The sequence below is a fragment of the Mobula hypostoma genome, chromosome 12 (assembly GCF_963921235.1).
Source record: "Mobula hypostoma chromosome 12, sMobHyp1.1, whole genome shotgun sequence".
Taxonomy (NCBI): domain Eukaryota; kingdom Metazoa; phylum Chordata; class Chondrichthyes; order Myliobatiformes; family Myliobatidae; genus Mobula; species Mobula hypostoma.
In genome coordinates, this window is record NC_086108.1 from 56,324,882 (window position 1) to 56,346,035 (window position 21,154).

At 39.8% G+C, this 21,154-nt stretch overlaps 1 protein-coding gene across 1 annotated transcript in view; it reads right to left on the bottom strand.

Annotated features, from left to right (window-relative positions):
* Positions 1 to 13,057: 13,057 nt before the first annotated feature.
* Positions 13,058 to 21,154, bottom strand: part of dnai4 (dynein axonemal intermediate chain 4) — a 96,776-nt gene continuing 88,679 nt past the window's right edge. The window contains exon 17 of the mRNA XM_063064950.1: positions 13,058 to 13,395. Coding sequence (XP_062921020.1) covers positions 13,288 to 13,395 — 108 coding nt within the window. The 3' untranslated portion in view covers positions 13,058 to 13,287. The remainder of the gene's footprint in view (positions 13,396 to 21,154) is intronic.

Genomic DNA, 21,154 nt, shown 5'->3' on the forward strand with positions numbered 1-21,154 from the left:
CATGTGGTTCCATTGTTTAAAAAGGGTTCTAAGAGTAAACCTAGCAATTATTGGCCTGTGAGTTTGACGTCAGTGGTGGGTAAATTGATGGAAAGTATTCTTAGAGATGGTATATATAATTATCTGGATAGACAGGGTCTGATTAGGAACAGTCAACATGGATTTGTGCGTGGAAGGTCATGTTTGACAAATCTTATTGAATTTTTTGATGAGGTTACTAGGAAAGTTGACGAGGGTAAAGCGGTGGATGTTGTCTATATGGACTTCAGTAAGGCCTTTGACAAGGTTCTACACGTAAGGTTAGTTAGGAAGGTTCAATCGTTAGGCATTAATATTGAAGTAGCGAAATGGATTCAGCAGTGGCTGGATGGAAGACGCCAGAAAGTAGTGGTGGATAACTGTGTGTAGCGGTGTGCCTCAGGGATCTGTACTGGGTCCAATGTTGTTTGTCATATATATTAATGATCTGGATGATGGGGTGGTAAATTGGATTAGTAAGTATGCGGATGATACTAAGATAGGTGGTGTTGTGGATAATGAAGTAGGTTTTCAAAGCATGCAGAGAGATTTAGGCCAGTTAGAAAAGTGGGCTGAAAGATGGCAGATGGAATTTAATGCTGATAAATGTGAGGTGCTACATTTTAGTAGGACTAATCAAAATAGGACATACATGGTAAATGGTAGGGCATTGAAGAATGCAGTAGAACAGAGGGATCTAGGAATAATGGTGCACAGTTCCCTGAAGGTGGAATCTCATGTGGATAGGGTGGTGAAGAAAGCTTTTGGTATGCTGGCCTTTATTAATCAGAGCATTGAGTATAGGAATTGGGATGTAATGTTGAAATTGTATAAGGCATTGGTGAGGCCAAATTTGGAGTATTGTGTACAGTTCTGGTCACCGAATTATAGGAAAGATGTCAATAAAATTGAGAGAGTACATAGGAGATTTACTAGATTGTTGCCTGGGTTTCATCTCCTAAGTTACAGAGAAAGGTTGAACATGTTAGGTCTTTATTCTTTGGAGCATAGAAGATTGAGGGGGGACTTGACAGAGGTGTTTAAAACTATGAGGGGATTGATAGAGTTGACGTGGATAGGCTTTTTCCATTGAGAGTGGGGGAGATTCAAACAAAAGGACATGAGTTGTGAGTTAAAGGGCAAAAGTTTAGGGGTAACATGAAGGGGAACTTCTTTACTCAGAGAGTGGTAGTTGTGTGGAACGAGCTTCCAGCAGAAGTGGTTGAGGCAGGTTTGATGTTGTCCTTTAAAGTTAAATTGGATAGATATATGGACAGGAAATGAATGGAGGGTTATGGGCTGAGTGCAGGTCGGTGGGACTAGGTGAGAGTAAGAGTTCGGCATGGACTAGAAAGGCCGAGATGGCCTGTTTCCGTGCTGTAATTGTTATATGGTTATATGGTTATTTCATGGTTGAGTCAAAGTGCCTGTGACTATGTTGTATGTTATTTATAAGCCTACTATGAAAACTTATAACATGGGTTGGTTCTTGAGTTCCCATGTGACTACCAGCTATCATGGTAGGAAAGGCAAATGAGAAAATATGATGCCATACTTCCAAAGATACAAAAATAATGCATTCTTTTGTATCTACAAAAACAATATTACTGCTTGCTTTCCATATAAAGTTAATGATCTGATTTGGAACTGCTTTGGTTGACTATGATTCATGTGCATGCATGTGTCTTCTTGGGCTGTAATTAATTGTCACAACAGTTTAGCAAAAGTAGAAAAATATAAGATGCTAAATTAAGAACAAAGTAGACTACCCAAAAAAGAAGTGGTAATTTTGAAAAACAGTATTGATTACATGAGGGTGTTTGGAATTAATACGTTTAAATTTAACAGTTCTAGTGTTAATTTTCAAGGAAAAGTAAATTGATGCTGGTACTGTGAAATCATTTAATGTTTTAGTAAATGAACTCATAAATTTTGTATTTAGCGTCATGATTCATTCTTTCATTTGCTATCTCGCTAAACTTTGCGGGGGTATCAGAATTAAACAGCTGATGTAGCCCCTTGTTCAGGAAAACAGCCAATATGACTTTTGTCAAAATAGGACAAAAGCAGAAGGCAGAGTCCTACATGATGATTAGTTTAATGACTATTGCTGGCAAGATGCAAGAACCGATGATTAAAGAAAAAGTGCAAATCATATAGAAAAACTGAATAATTATTAAATCTGTCTGTGTGTATTAATGAGAGTTAAAATACTTGATACATTTGCATGAATTCTTTGAGGATGTAACAGGGAGAGTTGATAGAGAAGAACCTGTAGGTATAATGTATTTGGATTTCCAAAAGGCATTTGACAAGGTGTCCCAAATTAAAAACACATGATAATAAAGGAAGTGTTCTAGAATGGTTGTAAAGCTGGCTGTTTTGTAGAAAACAGAGAAGAATAAATAGTCCTGTTCAGAGTGGAAGAAGATAACTAGGGGAGTATTGCAGATATCAGTCCTTGCCCTGCAGTTGTTGATTATTTGCGTTAATGGCCTGGAGCAAGGACCCTACGTAAGGTTTCCAAATTTGCCGATGAAGCAAAAATAGATAAAAGGGCAAGTTGTGATAAGGATACTGTGATTCTGCAATGGATATAAATAGATTGACTGGGCAAAAAGGCTGGCAAATAAAATTTAAAAAGTGGGGAAGTGTGAGATCATGCACTTAGGTAAAATAAATCAAAAGGCAGATTATCTATATGGAGAGATGGAGGGAGGCTGAGGGTTTCAGGTGTTTTAGTGCATGAATCACAAAAAGCTATCGGGTGTCTCCAGCAAATAGTTAAGAAAGCAAACAGCATTTTGTCCTTCATTGTAAAAAGCATGGAGTTTAAACATTTGTTTTGTAATTATACAGCGTGTGAGTGAAGTCTCATCTGGAATAATGCTATAGTTTTGATTCCCTTATCTGAAAAACAATGTAGTAAAATTGGAGGCAGTAAAAAGGAAATTCTTCAGACTAACTTCTGGAGTCCCAGCCTGTGATGTATTGTGGTGGATCCGTCGTGGATTTTGAGGCAAGTGGCCCTGGGTTCAAATCCAGCCAGCTCCTTGTATGCTGAGTTGAGCATCGAGCTAGCAACTTGGCCTTGTAAACATGCTGAAGAAAGGGCAAGGCTGCTGTGCAATGCGCCACAAGGCAAGGAAAGGAAACATTTCTGGAGTGAGAGGGCTGTACTACAAAGAGAGTCTCAATAGTTATAGAGTAAATAAATTTTCTCTGCACTCTCTTATTGACATCTTTCCTATAGGTGAGTGACCAAAACTGCACATAATACTCCAAATTAGGCCTCACCAACATCTTATACAACTTCAACATAACATTCCAAATTGTAAATACTCAGGCATTTGTTTAGTTCTGTATTTTTTGAGTTTGATATCTTGTATCATTGAACAAGGTCACCCTTGATTCTGCTAAGTAAGACGCCTTGGCAGGATGTTTTAGATAGATAGATAGATATACTTTATTAATCCCGAGGGAAATTTGGTTTCGTTACAGCGGCACCAACCAAGAATAGAGCGTAAATATAGCAATACAAAAACCACAAACAATCAAACAACGAAATGCAAACTATGCCAGATGGAAAATAAGTCCAGGACCAGTCTATTGGCTCAGGGTGTCTGACCCTCCACGGGAAGAGCTGCATGTTCAATGGCCACAGGCAGGAACGCCCTCCCGTGCCGCCAAGTGTTGTATCACGGTAGAATGCGGCAGAAGTCCAACAGTAAAATGTTCAATATCCGGTCTACAAACACGTTCCTCTATTGTAATATGATCCGGATTGCACCATCTGTTGTTAGCCAGAACAGTAAGCACCCAACTCCTTTACGCTTACCGCTCTCAGTGCACTTCCGGTCAGCCCGAACGGTATTACCCACCGAACTCCTCTTCTCCATAAGTCTCTGTTGTCTCGACCCGGTCTTCTTTCCTCGACTTTATGATCCCCCTCTGCATCCTCTGTGTGTTTTCCTCCGGATTTCAGCAGGGGTGTCCGCTGCTCTGCTCGCTAAACCGGCCGGCATTTGCTGGTCCCTGGAATACACAATGCGATCTTGCTTCTGTCCCGCGTGTCGGGATGTAACCATTTCCAGCGCTAAAAAAAACAAATAAAACTCTCTCTACCAGCATGTTAGAGTAAGAGAACCTCGAACAAAGGACCTTAACTACAAGAAAAAGAGCCATTCGTTTAAACAGAGGTAGGTACATAGGAATTTTTTTTTTCTTTAATATCTGGAGCACTCTCTCTGACAGTGGTAGAAGCTGGATCATTAGAGGTATTTAAAGTTGATGGATCAAGGAATTTAGGCATATGGAGAAATGGCAAAGAAGGTGTCAAGACCAGCATATATCAGTTATGATCATACTAAATGATGGGCAGGCTTGAAGGGTCTGAGAGCCTACTTCATTTTCTTGTGTTCCTGTGTTTTTTTTTTTGGCTTATTTATTAGGTTAACTAAACCTACAGTTCATGATAATCACAAGCCTGTTCCTTCATTCTAAATTTCAAAGAGGTGTTACATCTCATATTCTAGCTAGTACTTGTTCAGCAAAAAAAAGCATAATTTCTCCATCGTTCAGCTGCTGTATTTTCTACATTAGCACAGCAATAACCTTTCAAAGTGTAATGTGTAAAACATTTGCGATAAGCTAAACTTAACGGCAGATACTAAATAAATGCAACACTTTGCTGTGGCTTGGTACAGATGCACCAATTGTTACAGTATCTTATGAAAGATAATTAACCTGAAATATTCACTAATTGTCTGTCCATAGATGATGCCTTTTTTCTGAGCATTTACAATATCATCTGTTTTAATTTCAGTTTTCAGCATTTGAAATATTTTATACTGTATATTACAGTCTTTATTTGCAGATCAAGCAAACTAATAGAGCACTATTTCATTAGTGTGGTCATCCTAGCTTGATATGGCAAACATGTTTAATATCTGTTAAACCAGTTTAATTGAAATTATTAACCTATTTTTTCCTGTCCTGGTGAGCATTGGGACGTGTTGCTTTGATTTTGGGCTTGGCAAGAGAGGAGTGTCATCATAAAATTCAAGAAATATACAGCACAGAAATGAGCTCTTTCTGCCCACCTCATCCATGCTGACCCTGATACCTATCTGCACTAATCCACCTTGCCTTCATTATGGCCATATCCTTACATGCCTTTAAATCAGAGTACATGTCCAAATGTGTTTTTAAAAGTTTCAACTGTAGTCTCCTCTGGCAGCTTAATCCAGATAACCTCTATCCTCTGTGGGGGGAAATCTTACCCCTCAGATCTCCTTTAATTTTCCCCACTCTCACCTTAAACCTGTTCCCTCGAGTTCTCATGCTGTAGGAATAAAGACTCTATTTAATCTATATATGTCATTCATAATTTTATAAATCCCGATTCATTCATTTAATGTCAGAGGGTCAATACTCTCAAATTCTCTACTTTTATAGCATCATAAAATACTATCCTCATAAATATTTTTGCATTTTTCAAAGGCCATTCTAAATCTTCTCTAGAATTCGTCACATCATTATAAACATCTATAAAACTTATTGCCATCGCAATGCGCCATAATAGTTAACATTATTCTGCTTTTGTCTTCCGAGGTGCTTATTTCAAAGAAATATTGCAAATGCTTCAAGGTTTGGAGTTTACAGCCTTTACCCCTGCCTTTTCATAATTTGTTTTTCCTACGTTAATCATTTATGTCTGAACTGCAAAACGATTTTTAAACATTATTAAAGTTATAGTAATAACATCTTGAATATTTCAATCCTTCATGCAAAGAAGTTTGACTGCCCTTAAGTTACTTCATGGTGACATTTCTACAAATTTGATTGCTGTCAGTAATACACTTAGAAGTATCTATTGTCCTTTATTTACGATACTGGAGAAAGAAATTGCCACTACTGAATAAAGACAAATTGTACACAAGATATATATTTTCAGTCATGCATGACACTGATTTTCAGGGACTCTAATATCCTAGTCAATTCTATCATCAAAGATTTTCACTTATTTTTTAACTCTTCTGTTTAGAAGCAAAATGTATCTGAAGCATCTCAAAGATTGCTGTGATGATTAAACATTAATGGTAAATTGACATATACAGAGTTGGAAGTTACACCTGTTCCTAAATCAGGAAGATATTGCTATTACTTCATTATTTTCTAAATTCTGGAAATTCCTACATGACAACAGTATGAAAGTACCTTCATCAGCAGGATAACAGTGTTTCACCACTATCTTCTCCAGGTCAGAGAGAAATGTGAAGTACTTTGTTTTTTTTCAGCTCATTCTTTGAAAAATATCTTGGTAAAGGTTACCAGTGGTCATTGCCACTTGCAAGATGAAAGAGTGCATTTGATCAGTGAAAGTGTACATTCTAATCAGCACTGAAGAGTTGCAGAAGATTTACTTCACCCATGGGATTCGGAGAAGACAGAAGGAGTATCCAGACTCTACAACCGAGTCCAAATTTAAAGGGTCATTTTATTCAGATAGCATATTGTATTCTTATCAATTTTATATTAAGTAAATTTTTAGGTCCCCTCCCAGTAGCTGGTACTGAATGTAATAATTTTACATATACAAGAGCAAATGATACCCTTTTAACATTTCAATCTGTTTCCTATTTAACGTGTTGAAGCCATGTGATCAATTTTTTACAAAGTTAAAATTCTACCTTGAAACAATCAGTTGAAGATTTTAAATCATGAAATATTTTCAAAGTAAAACTTGAAGAAATTGTTTGGGATATATCACTGTTATAAAAGTTTGTTACTTTTTTAGGTAGTTTTATTTTAATACTTTGATTTATCTCTATTATATTTGGGTGAAAAATAGTTAAAATCTCTATTAAAACTCTTCATAACTTCTGCCATCTCCAATGGGATCCCACCACCAAGCACATCTTTCCTTTCCCTCCCAACCCCACTTACCGCTTTCCGCAGGGATCACTCACTATGCAACTCCCTTGTCTGCTTGTCCCTCCCCACTGATCTCCCTCCTGGTACTTCCCTTGTAAGCAAAACAAGTGCCACCCCTGCCCCTACACCTCCTTCCTCACTCTGGGCCCCACACAGTCCATACAGCTGAGGTGACACTTTTCCTGTGAGTCTGTTGGGGTCATCTACTGGTCTGGCCTCCCGGATATTGATGAGACCCAATGCAGAGTGGGAGATCACTTCGCCAAGCACTGACAAACCATCTGCCAGAAAAAGTGGGATCTCCTGATAGCCACCCATTTCAATTCTACTTCCCATTCCCATTCTGACATGTCAGTCCGTGGCCTCCTCTACTGCTGCAATGAGGCCACTCACTGGAGGAGCAACAGGTTAGCCTCCAACATGATGGTATGAACACCTATTTCTCATACTTCTAGTAATGGTCCCCCACCTCTCCTTCACCATCCCCCATTCCTGTTTCCCTCTCTCACCTTATCTCTTCACCTACCCATCACCTCACCCTGGTGTTCCTCCTCCTGCCCTTTCTTTAATGGTGTTCTACTTTCTCCTATGAGATTCCCCCTCCTCCAGCCCTTTATCTCTTTCACCAATCAACTTCCCGGCTCTTTACTTCACCCCCTCCCCCTCTCCCAGTTTCTCCTATCATCTACTACCTTGTACTTATTCCTCCCCTCCCCCCACCTTCTTACTCTGACTTCTCGTCTTTTTTTCCGGTCCTGATGAATGGTCTTGGCCCGAAACATCGACTGTTTACTGTTTTCCATAGATGCTGTCTGGCCTGCTGAGTTCCTCCAGCATTGTGTGTGTGTGTTGCTTTGGATTTCCAGCATTTGCCGATTTTCTTGTGTTTGGTGTTATTTGTCTGTTATTGTATTCCTTTAGAGTACTCACATCACAACAGTCCTAGCATTATGAAAAATAGTTTGTTTTTGTAAATTGCAGAAGACTCAGTGAGAAGACCTATGTTAATAAATCTCAGCGAAAGCAGGAATTAGAATACCAAGCACCCACTGGCATGCCCTTCTGATGCACTTTAAGATAATATGCAAATGTGTGGTGGTTGATGAAGATAGAACTGAACTCAGTTATGTTACCCTCCGTATCTGAGCCAACTCCTGAAATTTGTTTGTTTATCTATTTATTGAGATACAACATGAAATAGATCCTTATGGCCCTTCAAGTGAAGTTGCCCAGCAACTCCTGATTTAATCTTAGCCTAGTCACAGAACAATTTACACTGACCAATTAACCCATTAACCGGTTTGTCTTTGGACTGTGGGAGAAAACCACAGCACCCAGAATAAACCCACGCATTCCTTACAGAGGTGGCCGGAATTGAACTCTGAACTCTGACACCCAAGCTGTAATAGTGTTGTGCTAACCACTATGCTACCATGGTGCCCACCTAGAAGTAGTTTAGAACATTTCTAGTTATCCACATGTGAGCCAACACTAGAAATCATGGACAGAATATTAAGACTATAAGATATAGGAGCAGAATTGGGATATTTGGCCCATTGAGTCTTCTCCCCATTTCATCATAGCTGATCCATTTCCCTTTCAGCCCTAATCTCCTGCCTTCTCCGCATAGCCCTTCATGCCCTGACTAATCCAGAATCTATCAGCCTCTGCGTTAAATATACCCAATGACTTGACCTCCACAGCCGCCTGTGGCAACGAATTCCATAGATTCACCACTCTAACCCTCTATTCTGAGGTTGTGCCCTCTGGTCCTAGACTCCCCTACCATAGGAAACATCCAATGCACATTTACTCTGTCGAGGCCTTTCAACATTCATTAGGTTTCAATGAGATCCCCCCTCATTCTTCTGAATTCCAGTGAATTCAGAGCCATCAAATGCTCCTCATATGATAAGCCTTTCAATCCCAAAATTATTTTGGTGAACCTCCTTTGAAACCTCTCCAATGCCAGCACAACCTTTTTTTAGATAAGAGGCTCAAAACTGCCCACAATACTCCAAGTAAGGACTCACCAGTGCCTTATAAAGCCTCAACCTTACATCCTTGCTTTTATATTTTAGGCTATTTATATTTAAGGCTGAATATCTTTAAATTTTTGTTTATAACCATTTCAACAAGTTATTGGAGGGGTTTTGATTATAAGCCACCAGATGTCTACTTAAGAAATTGGCGAGGAAGAGGAGATTAATTATTTGCTTATTGATTCCATTAAGATTTTATGAAGAATTTATTTAGGCACAGTGCATTTTTGAAAATGAGGTTCTTTATTATTCATAACTGTATACAAAGATGATGGTCTTGCCCACTCAGAATTGTCAGCAAAGGAATAAAATTCCTGGCTTTAGGGAAGGACGTCTAATACCTAAATCTCCTTGTATATTCAATGTAAGGTATTCTACAGAACAGTCCTCAACTACTACTGATGTAAATATATTGTGTTGTGTATTAATAGACACTATTTGCATAGATGCAGAAACATTAAAACAAATTATAATGGATTCTTTTATTCTGCTTTCTAGCTTTATTTGATCATTATAGTTTAATTCTTAGTCTTTTATCTTTCCTGACCTTCAGTGAAGAATTAAGACTAAACAAATGGTAAAGCCAAAGCCTTTTCTAATCACTTAATATGAGGAACCGGAGTCCATGTTGATATAATCATGACTTTTCATCTCTCTTGTTGGTGAAAACCATTCAAATTGTAAATAGGTACAATAGAACTTGAATCTGCATTAGTTACCACTGTGTGGCACTAGATAATCATGTACAAGTGCTCATTGTCAAGGACCACCCCTACAGGGTAAGAAAGCCACAATACCCTACCATAAAAATATATTGTTATTCATTTTTTCAATGAAAGATATGCAGTGAAATCATTTTTGTTAATTAAATTTGTTGTTCCATTAGTCACATGTTGTTAGCAATCGAGCAACTGATAAACTTGTTCCACTTTCATTAGGGAAAAAGCTACACAGGTATAAAAGCCAGGACAACAGACTCAAAAACAGTTACTTCCCCCAAGCAGGCAGGCTGATCAACACCTCTGTCCATGAACCCACTCCACCACAACCTCACTAACAGTACTTTATCATTTCCTGTAGGTCACCTTATATATAGATGTTCCTGTACCTGGTGTCACATTATACACATACTATCACTCTATGTTTATAAGCTGTATGTATTTACAGTACAGCAAAAATCTTAAGCACATGTAAAAAAGTTCTGTAAAGTGAAGATGTTTTCAATAATGAAATGAAAACTTCAAAAAAAACTATAAAGAGCAATAAACAGTAAAAATAAACACTAAATAAAATAAATGCTGTGACTATCCTCTGCCTTTAAAACTGCATCAATTCCCTTGGGTACACTGTTGTGCAGTTTTATAAGAAAATCAGCTGGTACATTGTTCCAGGCATCATGCTATAGTTCTGCATATTTTGGCTGTTTCTCCAGGTAATCCCAGACAGCCTCAATGATGTTGAGATCGGGGCTTGTAGAGACCATAGCATCTGAAACCATATAAAAAATCCTGGGTGCCTAAGACTTTTGCACAATACTGCATATTTATTGTTCTTCCATTATGTTCTTTATGCTTATTGTGCTTTTTTCATGCTGCATCAGATTGTGAATAACAATCACTTTTGTACTGAAGAATGACAATAAACAATCTTGAATCTTGAAATCTAGCCAAATGTATACTGCTCCTTCAGGTTGCTTGGCATCTCAAAGTAAAAAGATTCTGCAATGATTTTGCTGATCATTTTCAACAAGAATATTTTAAAGTTTTGAATCAAAAACTGAACATAGGACTGATTAATGACAGAAATGGACATTTTTAGAAACAATACAGGCCCTTCAGCCCACAAGGCTATGCCGAACATGTCCTTACCTTAGAAATTACCTAGGGTTACCAATAGCCCTCTATTTTTCTAAGCTCAACGTACCTATCCAGGAGTCTCTTAAAAGACCCTACTGTATCTGCCTTCACCACCATCGCCAGCAGCCCATTCCATGTACTCACCACTCTCTGCATAAAAAAAACTTACCCCTGACATCTCCTCTGTACCTACTTCCAAGCACCTTAAACCTGTAACCTCTCATGCCAGCCATTTCGGCCCAGGGAAAAAGCCTCTATCCACACGATCAATGCCTCTTATTATCTTATACACCTCTATCAGGTCACCTCTCATCCTCCGTCTCTCCAAGGGGAAAAGGCCGAGTTCACTCAACCTGTTCTCATAAGGCATGCTCCCCAATCAGGCAACATCCTAGTAAATCTCCTCTGCACCCTTTCTACGGTTTCCACATCCTTCCTCTAGTGATGCAACCAGAACTGAGCACAGTACTCTAAGTAGGGTCTGACCTCTGTGCTCCTAAACTCAATCCTATGATTGATGAAGGCCAATACACCGTATGCCTTCTTAATGACAGAGTCAACCTGCGCAGCAGTTTTGAGTGTCCTATGGACTCAGACCCCAATATCCCTCTGATTCTGTACTCTGCCAAGAGTTTTACCATTAATACTATATTCTGCCATTATATTTGACCCACCAAAATGAACCACTTCACACTTTTCTGGGTTGAACTCTATCCGCCCCTTCTCAGCCCAGTTTTGCATCCTATCAATGTCCCGCTGTAACCTCTGACAGCCCTCCACACTATCCACAACACCCCAACCTTTGTGTCATCAGCAAATTTACTAACCCATCCCGCCACTTCCTCATCCAGGTCATTTATAAAAATCACGAAGAGTAGGGGGTCCCAGAACAGATCCGTGAGGCACACCACTGGTGACCGACCTCCATGCAGAATATGACCAGTCTGCAACCACTCTTTGGCTTCTGTGGGCAAGCCAGTTCTGGATCCACAAAGCAATGTCCCCTTGGATCCCATGCCTCCTTACTTTCTCAATATGCCTTTCATGGGATACTTTATCAAATGCCTTGCTGAAATCCATATACACTATATCTACTACTCTACCTCCATCAATGTGTTTAGTCACATCCTCAGAAAATTCAATCAGGCTCATAAGGCATGACCTGCCTTTCACAAAGTCATGCTGACTATTCCTAATCATATTATGCCTCTCCAAATGTTCATAAGTCCTGCCTCTCAGGATCTTCTCCATCAACTTACCAACCACTGAAATAAGACTCGCTGGTCTACAATTTCCTGGGCTATTTCTACTCCCTTTCTTGAATAAGGGAACAACATCTGCAACCCTCCAATCCTCTGGAACCTCTCCTGTCCCCATTGATGATGCAAACATCATTGCCGGAGGCTCAGCAATCTGGATAAACTGACTGAATCAATAGTAAGTTCTGACTTTAGACTGCTGTCCTTTAAACACAAGCCAATGAGAATATAGTGTTTAAATACATAACTACATCTGTGGTGCTCACAACTCTTCAGAAGCTCCTTAACTAAAATATATTCTGAATATTTTACTATTAACTATCCAAAGCTTTAGTTTCATCTTTTAAAAAATTCATTTTGGTTTATAACTTTAAAACATTAACTGTTCTTTAAGAAAAGATAATTTTCCATCTACACTACCTGGATGATAATCTCATTGTGATTATTATAGAATCCAGCTGATTTTCAGTGTTTTGAAGTATTAGAATGAGCAAGTGATCCACCTTGTCAATCAGGGAATATGAATATTTATCCATTGTTACTTCGGCGTTAGTACTGAATTAACTTCAATCTGCTATGTTTTAAGATGCTGTGGTTCACTAACGGCAACAAAATCCTATTTACGTAAAGATTAATTGAGAGGATTTCTAAAAGTGATGTATACTTGTTTGGGAAAATGACTGGTGTTATGGCAACCTGAAACAATACCCACAAAGACGTTGTCATAACACCAGTCCATATCTTACCTTTCTTCCCCATATACAATTTGTTTTCAGGTACAAAAATCATTAAATACTGACTTTAATCACAACTGATAGCATTAAAATCAAATTTATTCATAAATTGTGCATATTTATCACTTAAGTACCCCTACTTAAATATCAAAAAGAAGTTAAGTACATCATGAATTGTTAACATACTTCAATTAAACTGGTCAAAATCACACGTTCTTTATACCAATGAACCATTTTTAAACCTTCTTCTTTTCCAGAATAAAATATTACAATCATTTGAGGGTTAAATCAAAATGAAATTGCTTAATATGCTTGGAGAATGCAAGATATTTAGTGTATGATGAAAATAGTTCAAGCAATACAATCAAATTTTCACATTATTTAATAGGAGCAAAAATGTACAAAATCATGAAATTAACAATTGTATTAAACATAAAATTAATTAACCAGAAGTGTTGCATATGTTACTAATGCGTTCTTCCATTGTGTGAGACTCACTAACCAATTGGCTGGCCAGTGTTATCATAATGATGTTATTTAGTACGGATAGCTGTGCAAGAAAGAAAAAAAACATCATTAACAACTATATTATAAATTAGGATTGTGTCCTTTTTCAGACAAAGTCTCACAACTTTAAAACTAAATATAGACTTATCCTAAGCTCTCAAGCACAAAGAGTTCTGGTGAAGGATCAGAGACTTGTCTTGTCTCCCTTTCTCTTCAGCATTTACACCTCAGACTTCAACTACTGCACAGAGTGTTGTCATCTTCAGAAGTTTTCTGATGACTCTGCCATAGTTGGATGCATCAGCAACGGAGATGAGGCTGAGTACAGGGCTACGGTAGGAAACTTTGTCACATAGTGTGAGCAGAATTATCTGCAGCTTAATGTGAAAAAGGCTAAGGAGCTGGTGGTAGACCTGAAGAGAGCTAAGGTACTGGTGACCCCTGTTTCCATCCAGGGGGTCAGGGCGGACATGGTGGAGGATTACAAATACCTGGGGATACGAATTGACAATAAACTGGACTGAGGCTGTCTACAAGAAGGGTCAGAGCCGTCTCTATTTCCTGAGGAGACTGAGGTCCTTTAACATCTGCTGGATGATGCTGAGGATATTCTATGAGTCTGTGGTGGCCAGTGCTATCATGTTTGCTGTTGTGTGCTGGGGCAGCAGGCTGAGGGTAACAGACACCAACAGAATCAACAAACTCATTTGTAAGGCCAGCGATGTTGTGGGGATGGAACTGGACTCTCTGACGGTGGTGTCTGAAAAGAGGATGCTGTCTAAGTTGCATGCCATCTTGGACAATGTCTCCCATCCACTACATAATGTACTGGTTGGGCACAGGAGTACATTCAGCCAGAGACTCATTCCACCGAGATGCAACACAGAGAGTCATAGGAAGTCATTCCTGCCTGTGGCCATCAAACTTTACAACTCCTCCCTTGGAGGGTCAGACACCCTGAGCTAATAGGCTGGTCCTGGACTTATTTCCTGGCATAATTTACATATTACTATTTAACTATTTATGGTTTTATTACTATTTATTATTTATGGTGCAACTGTAACGAAAACCAATTTCCCCCGGGACCTATAAAGTATGATTATGACTATGACATGAAATACTAACATTTCCCAAATTTCTGCTAATTTTGGTTTTATTTTTGATTTCCAGCATTAAGAATCTTTTGCTTTTGCAGGTGCTGATTATTATTCTGAGAAAAATGATGAAATCTTAGATGATTCAGTGAATTGAAACAAGAAAAAAATTCAGAATAAATTACAAATTATTTACTCATTCTTTAACAAGAGATGAAATCGCTGAGGATACATACTATATGTGACAAAGCCAGTGACCAGCAACCAGCATGGATTCAAAAAGTGAAAATACCTTTAAATAATCTTCATCAGAGAGTGAAAATGATAGATTTAGTATAGTAAATCTGTGGGATGCTCTACCACAGACAGTGGTGGAGGCCAAATCCATGCGTATATTTAAGGTGGAAGTTGATCATTTCCTGATCCGTCAGGGCATCAAAGGATAAGGCGAGAAGGTAGGTGTATGGGGTTGAGTGGGATCCAGGATCAGCCATGATGTAATGGCGGAACAGGCAGGATGGGCTGAATGCTCCTATGTCTTATGGTCTTAAGATGGATGACTGCAGTCATTATCAATACTTTTCAGAGATTGTCTGCTTGGCATTAGTGGTCACATAACTGGGACTTGTGATATGCATCACCTGCTCCCATGGCTTCACATGACCCTGATTGGGGAACTAAGCTAAGGGTGGTGGGGTGGAGATCTACCTCTACCAAAGGAGTTGTAAGGCATTCCTTTTCCCTTCACTGGGCAAGGTGTAGCATCTGCTTAGCCCCCCCGATAATAAATATATATTAAAAATAATCATACCCTCCTTCTTCAGAATACTCTGAGAGAGGATCCAGTAATTGGGTTGAATGAACCCAGACATGAAGGCTCTTGACCCAAAGCATCACCTGCCTATTTCCCTCCAGAGATGTTGCCTGACCAGGGTTCCTCCAGAATTTTGTTTGTTGCTTAGGACAGAGGAGCATTTGCAGATATTTTCCCCAAATCCAAAATTCAATTAAAATTAACATACATAAAGGTTTTCTTCTATCCCAGTTCTATATAGAGGGAAATGGATCAGCCATGGTGGGATGGCAGAGCAGACTTGAGCCAAATTGCCCAATTTTGCTCCTTTGACTTATGGTCTTAAATCCAGCCACGTGTGAGGTGTTGTACTTTGGGAGATCAACAGTAGTGGGCCAGGACCTGGTTAATGGCAGGACCCTTAACAACAATTTATGTACAAAGGGCCCTTGGGCCCCAAGTCCTTAGCTCTCCAAGTGACTGCACAAGTTAGTAGGTTGTTTAAGAAGGAAAGCAGCATGCTTGCTTTTATTAGTTGAGGCACTGAGTGCAAGAGTCAGGAAGTTATATTGGAGCTTTATAGCCGAATTAGGCCATTCAGCTTCCACCATGGCTGATCCCGGATCCCACTCAACTCCCTACACCTGCCTTCTTACCATAACCTTTGATTCCCTGATCAATCAGGAAATTTATCAATTTTTGTTTTAAATATACTTACGGACTTGGTTTCCACAGCTGTCTCTGGCACGGCATTCCACAGAATCACCAATCTCTGGCTAAAAAAAATCCTCCTTAACTCTGTTCTAAAGGTCACCCCTCAACTTTGAGGCTGTGCCCTCTAGTTCTGGACATCCTCTCAACAGACACCTTACCTAGTCCTTTCAACATTCAGTATCGGGAGTATTGCATTCAGTTCTGGACACCCCATTACAGGAAGTATGTCAGGGCTTTGGAGAGGGTGTAGACGAGGTTTACTAGGTTGCTGCCTGGATTAGAAAGCATGAACTATAAGGAAAGTTTGGACAGACTTGTATTATTTTTCTGGAGTGGCAGAGGCTGAGGAGAAACCTGATGGAGGTTTATAAAATTATGAGAGGTATAGACCCAGCATCTTCTTCTTCACCTTCAAAGTGTCCCAGAGGACATACATTTCAGATGTATAGAGGCAAGTGTTTGTGGGGTGGTGTAATGGAGGCAAATACGATGAAGTCATTAAAAAGGTTCTTAGTTAGACATATGAAAATGCAGACGGACTTTGATACGGGATACTTTAGTTAGGCATTTAACTGCCAGTTTAATCAATTCAGTGCAACATTTGGGCTGAAGGGTCTGTTCCTGTGCTCTTCTATGTTCTCATTTACTGTGTTTGTTCAGAAGCAAGTGATGTCAGTCTTTCCAAATTTACTTCTCTTTCTGTCTTTCATGAACTAAGTATTCATATTCCCATTCCAACATGTCGATCCATAGCTTCCTCTGCTGCCAAGATGAGGCCACTCTAAGACTGGAGGAGCAAAATATGAAAGCTATTGTCAAGAGGGAAATTAGGATTGCCAAAGGGCAGGTTGAGAAGGATATTGCTGATAATACTAAGATTGGCCCTAAGAGATTTTTTAGTAGTAAAAGAAAAGTCAAGAAGGAGGTTAAGTAAAATGCATATAAAAAGTATTCACCCCCTTGGAGGCTAAGAAATAAATAGCAGAATCTCTTGTAGAGATCATTTGTTTTGTAGACAGTGGTGAAGTTCCAGAAGACTGGAGAGTAGGTAATGGTGTTCCATTGTTTAAGTGTTGCAAGGAAAGGCTAGAGAACTACAAGCCAGTAAGCTTAACTTCAGTTGTAGGGAGTTACTGGAGGGAATTCCAAGGGACAAGATCACCATCACTTGGATAATCGAGGCCTGTTCAGGAATAGTCAGCATGATTTTGTGCTTGGAGGTCATGGCTGATGAATCTTTAGGAGTTTTTTTTTGAAGAGGTAACTAAGGGGATAAATGAAGGTAGGGCAGTGGATATTGTCTATATGGACTTTAATAAGGCGGTTGACAACATCCTGCAGGCTAGGCTATATTGGAAGATTAGGTTGCACAAGATTCAGTGAAAGCTAGCAAGATGGATTCAGAATTGGCTCAATGATGGGAAGCAGAGGGTGATGGTTGAAGGGCGATTCTCTTACTGGAGATGTGACTAATGGGGTGCCCCAGGGGTCAATGTTGGGATCTCGGTTATTCATTTTGTATGTAAGTGATTTGGATGTGAATGTCCATGGCATTATTAGCAAATGTGTTGACAATTCTAAATGAAGGATTATATTGATAGTGATGCAGGTTATAATGAATTCTGAGGGACAAGATCTATCATCACTCGGATAATCATGTCCTGATCAGGAATAGTCAACATGGCTTTGTGCATGGGAGGTCATGGCTGATGAGATCTTGGCCAGTTAAAGAGAGGTGCTGAGGAATAGCAAATGGATTTCAACTTGGATGTGTGAGATGATGCACTTTGGGCACACGAAGCAGGATAGGGCCTTTACAGTGAATGGCAAGGCACTGACAATTGCTGTGAAACAAAGGGACCTGGGAGTACAAGTACATAGTTTGCGGAGAGTTGCCGTGCAACTAGACAGGGTGGTGAAGGTGTTTAGCATGCTGACCTTCAGTCACCGATTCAAGTTTAGGAGCAGAGATATTACCTATGTTCCATTATAAAAGTTGTTAGTGAGATAACGCCTACAGTATTGAGGTACAGTTTTGGTCTACCTGGTATAGGGAAAACATTGTCAAACTGGAGAGGGTGCAGGAGAGATCAGAGGGTGCTGCCCACACCAGAGGACCTGAGTTCAAGGGAAAGGTTGGCCACACTAGATCTTTATTTCTTGGAGTGCAGGAGCATAAGAGGTGGCCTCAGAGAAATTTATAAAATCATGAGGGGTCTGGATAGGGTGGACAATCAATCACTTCTCCAGGGTTGGGAAATCTGAAACTAGAGGGTTTAGATACAGGATTGGGGGTGAGTTAAGAGACCTGAAGTAACTTATTTACACAAAGGGAACCTGAAATAAGCTTCCTGAGTGCCTGAGGAAGTGGTTGAAGGGGATACATTTGAAACGTTTGGATAAGAAAGTGAAAGGGAAGGGTTTGAAAGGTTACAGGCTAAACACAGGCAACTGCAACCACCAGGGAGGATGTGTGATCAGCATGGACCAGTGGGACCAGTGGGACCAATGGGCTTATTTCCAAGCTGTACTCTCTGTCTCTAAGTCACGCTGGCTATTCCTAATCAACTACTATCTTTCTAAATAGGTCTATATTCGGCACATCTTTTGTTTGACTAAGGAGAACTTCACTCATCTCCTGTGGCTCCACAGAAATACGTCCACTTTAGCTTTTGATTCTCTTTCAATTGACTCTTTTTTTCCCCCCTTTAATATACCATTTGTACTTATACAATCTCTTTGGGTTTTCCCTTAATCTTCTCTGGAAGCACAATCTCTTGTTTCCCTTTGCCCTTCTGATTTCCTTCTTCAGTATACTCCTGCAGCCCTATACTCCTCCAGGGAGTCACATAATGCCAGCTGCCTGTACTTGACCTATGTATCTTTTTTTATCTGCCCTGAGCATCAATATCCCTTGTCACCTAGGGTTCCATACTTCTGCCAAGCTTTCCCTTCAGTCTAACAGGAACATGCAGATCATTAACTCTCCATCTCACTTTTAAAACCCTTTGACTTACAGACGTTCCTTTGCCTGCAAGCAACTTATTCCAGAGTACAGAGTAGAATGTCACACACAAAATTCAGCAGGTCAGGCAGTATTCATGGAGAGGAACAAACAGTAGACATTTTTGGCCAACAGCCTTCATCAGGAAAGGAAGGAGGATGAAGCCAGATTAAGAAGGTGGGGTTGGAGAAGGAGTAAAAACTGGAATATGATAGGTGAGACCAGGTAAAGGAGTTGAAGTGAGAAGCTGGGGGTTGATTGGTGGAAAAGGTGAAGGCTGAAGAAGGAATCTGGCAAGAGAGGAGAGCTTAATCAGTAAGCTTCAAGACCTTGGCCGTAATACCTCCTTGTGCAACTGGATCCTTGATTTCCTCACTTGCAAACCAGTCAGTTTGGATTGGCAGCAACATCTCCTCTGCAATCTCCATCAGCACAGATGCAACTCAAGGCTGTGTGCTTAGCCCTCTGATCCACTGACTTTACACTTATGACCGTGTGGCTCTAATCCCATATTCAAGTTTGCTGACAACACCACTGTCATAGGCCAAGTCATATAGGAGGGAGAATGGAAATCTAACTGAGCAGTGTCATAACAACAACCCTTCACTCAATGTCAGCAAGACCAAGGAGCTGATTGTTGACTTCAGGAGGAGGAAAGCAGATGTCCATGAGCTAGTCCTCTTTGGAGGATCAGAGGTGGAGAAAGTCAGCAACTTTAACTTCCTTGGTGTTATTATTTCGAAGAACCTGTCATGGACCCAGCACTTACAAAGAAAGTACGGCAGCGCCTCTACCTCCTTAGGAGTTTGTGAAGATTTGGCATGACATCTAAAACTCTGCAAACTTCTATGGATGTGTGCTGCAGAGTAACTGACTTGCTGCATCACTGCTTGGTATGGACTAATGTGTGGCTTAGAAAGTCCTAAAAGAAATGGTGGATATGGCCCAGTCCATCATGGGTAAAGCCCTCCCCACCATTGAGCACATCTACAAAAAGCGTGTCGCAGGAAAACAGCATCCATCACCAAGGACTCCCACCGCCCAGGTCATGCTCTCTTCTCGCTGCTGCCATCAGGTAAAAAGTAAAAGAGCCTCAGGACTCACACCACCAGGCTCAGGAACAGTTATTCTCCCTCAACCATCAAGCTCTTGAACAAAGGGAACAACTTCACTCGCCCCATCATTGAAATGTTCCCACAACCCATAGACTCACTTTCAAGGACTCTTCATCTCATATTTATTGCTTATATATTTTTTATTCTTTTTTGCATTTGTACAGTTTGTTGTCATTTACACATTGGCTGAATCCCCAAGTTGGAGCAGTTTTTCGTTGATTCTATTATACTTATTATTCTGTCTTGGATTTATTGACTATGCCCACAAGAAAATGAATCTCAGAGTTGTATATGATGACATATATGTACTTTGATAATGAATTTACTCTGAATTTTAGAGAGTGGATGATGGGTGAAAGGGGAGGAGGGACACCAGGGAGAGAAGAGTGGCAGATGAGAAGGGGTAAGGCGGGAGCCAGAACGGAATATGGACAAAGAGAGAAGAGGGGGAGAAATTAATATTCATGTCATCATGTCGGAGACTACCCAGAGAGATTTTGTGGTGTTGCTAATTCAACCTAAGAGTGGCCTTATCCTGACAGAAGCAACCTACTCCCAAGTGACTTTCACAAGTTTCTATCTAATACCCTCAAAAGTTCATTGTTCCAATTAGTACTTTAAATTCTAGATCATATTATAAGACATATGAGTAGAATAGCCCATTTGGCCAATTGAGTATACTTCGCAATTCCGTCATAGCTGATTTATTATCCCACCTAACCCCATTCTTCTACTTTCTCCCTGTATACTTTCTCGCTCTTACTAATCGAGAACCCATCAATCTCTGCTTTAAATATACCCAATGACTCAGCCTTCACAGCCATCTTTGGCAATGAATTCCACAAGTTCGGCATCCTCCGATTAAAGAAAATCCTCCTCATTTCTGTTCTAAAGGGCTATCTTTGTATTCTGAGGTTTGCCCTCTTGTCCTAGGCTATCTCACTATAGGAAACAATCTCCATGTCCACTCTAGCTATTTAATATTTAATAGGTTTCAATGAAATATGTGAACTCAATTAATTTATTGAAAATGAAAATGAAAGATCGATCCCTTTCCATAACTAATTTAAAACTAATAGAAC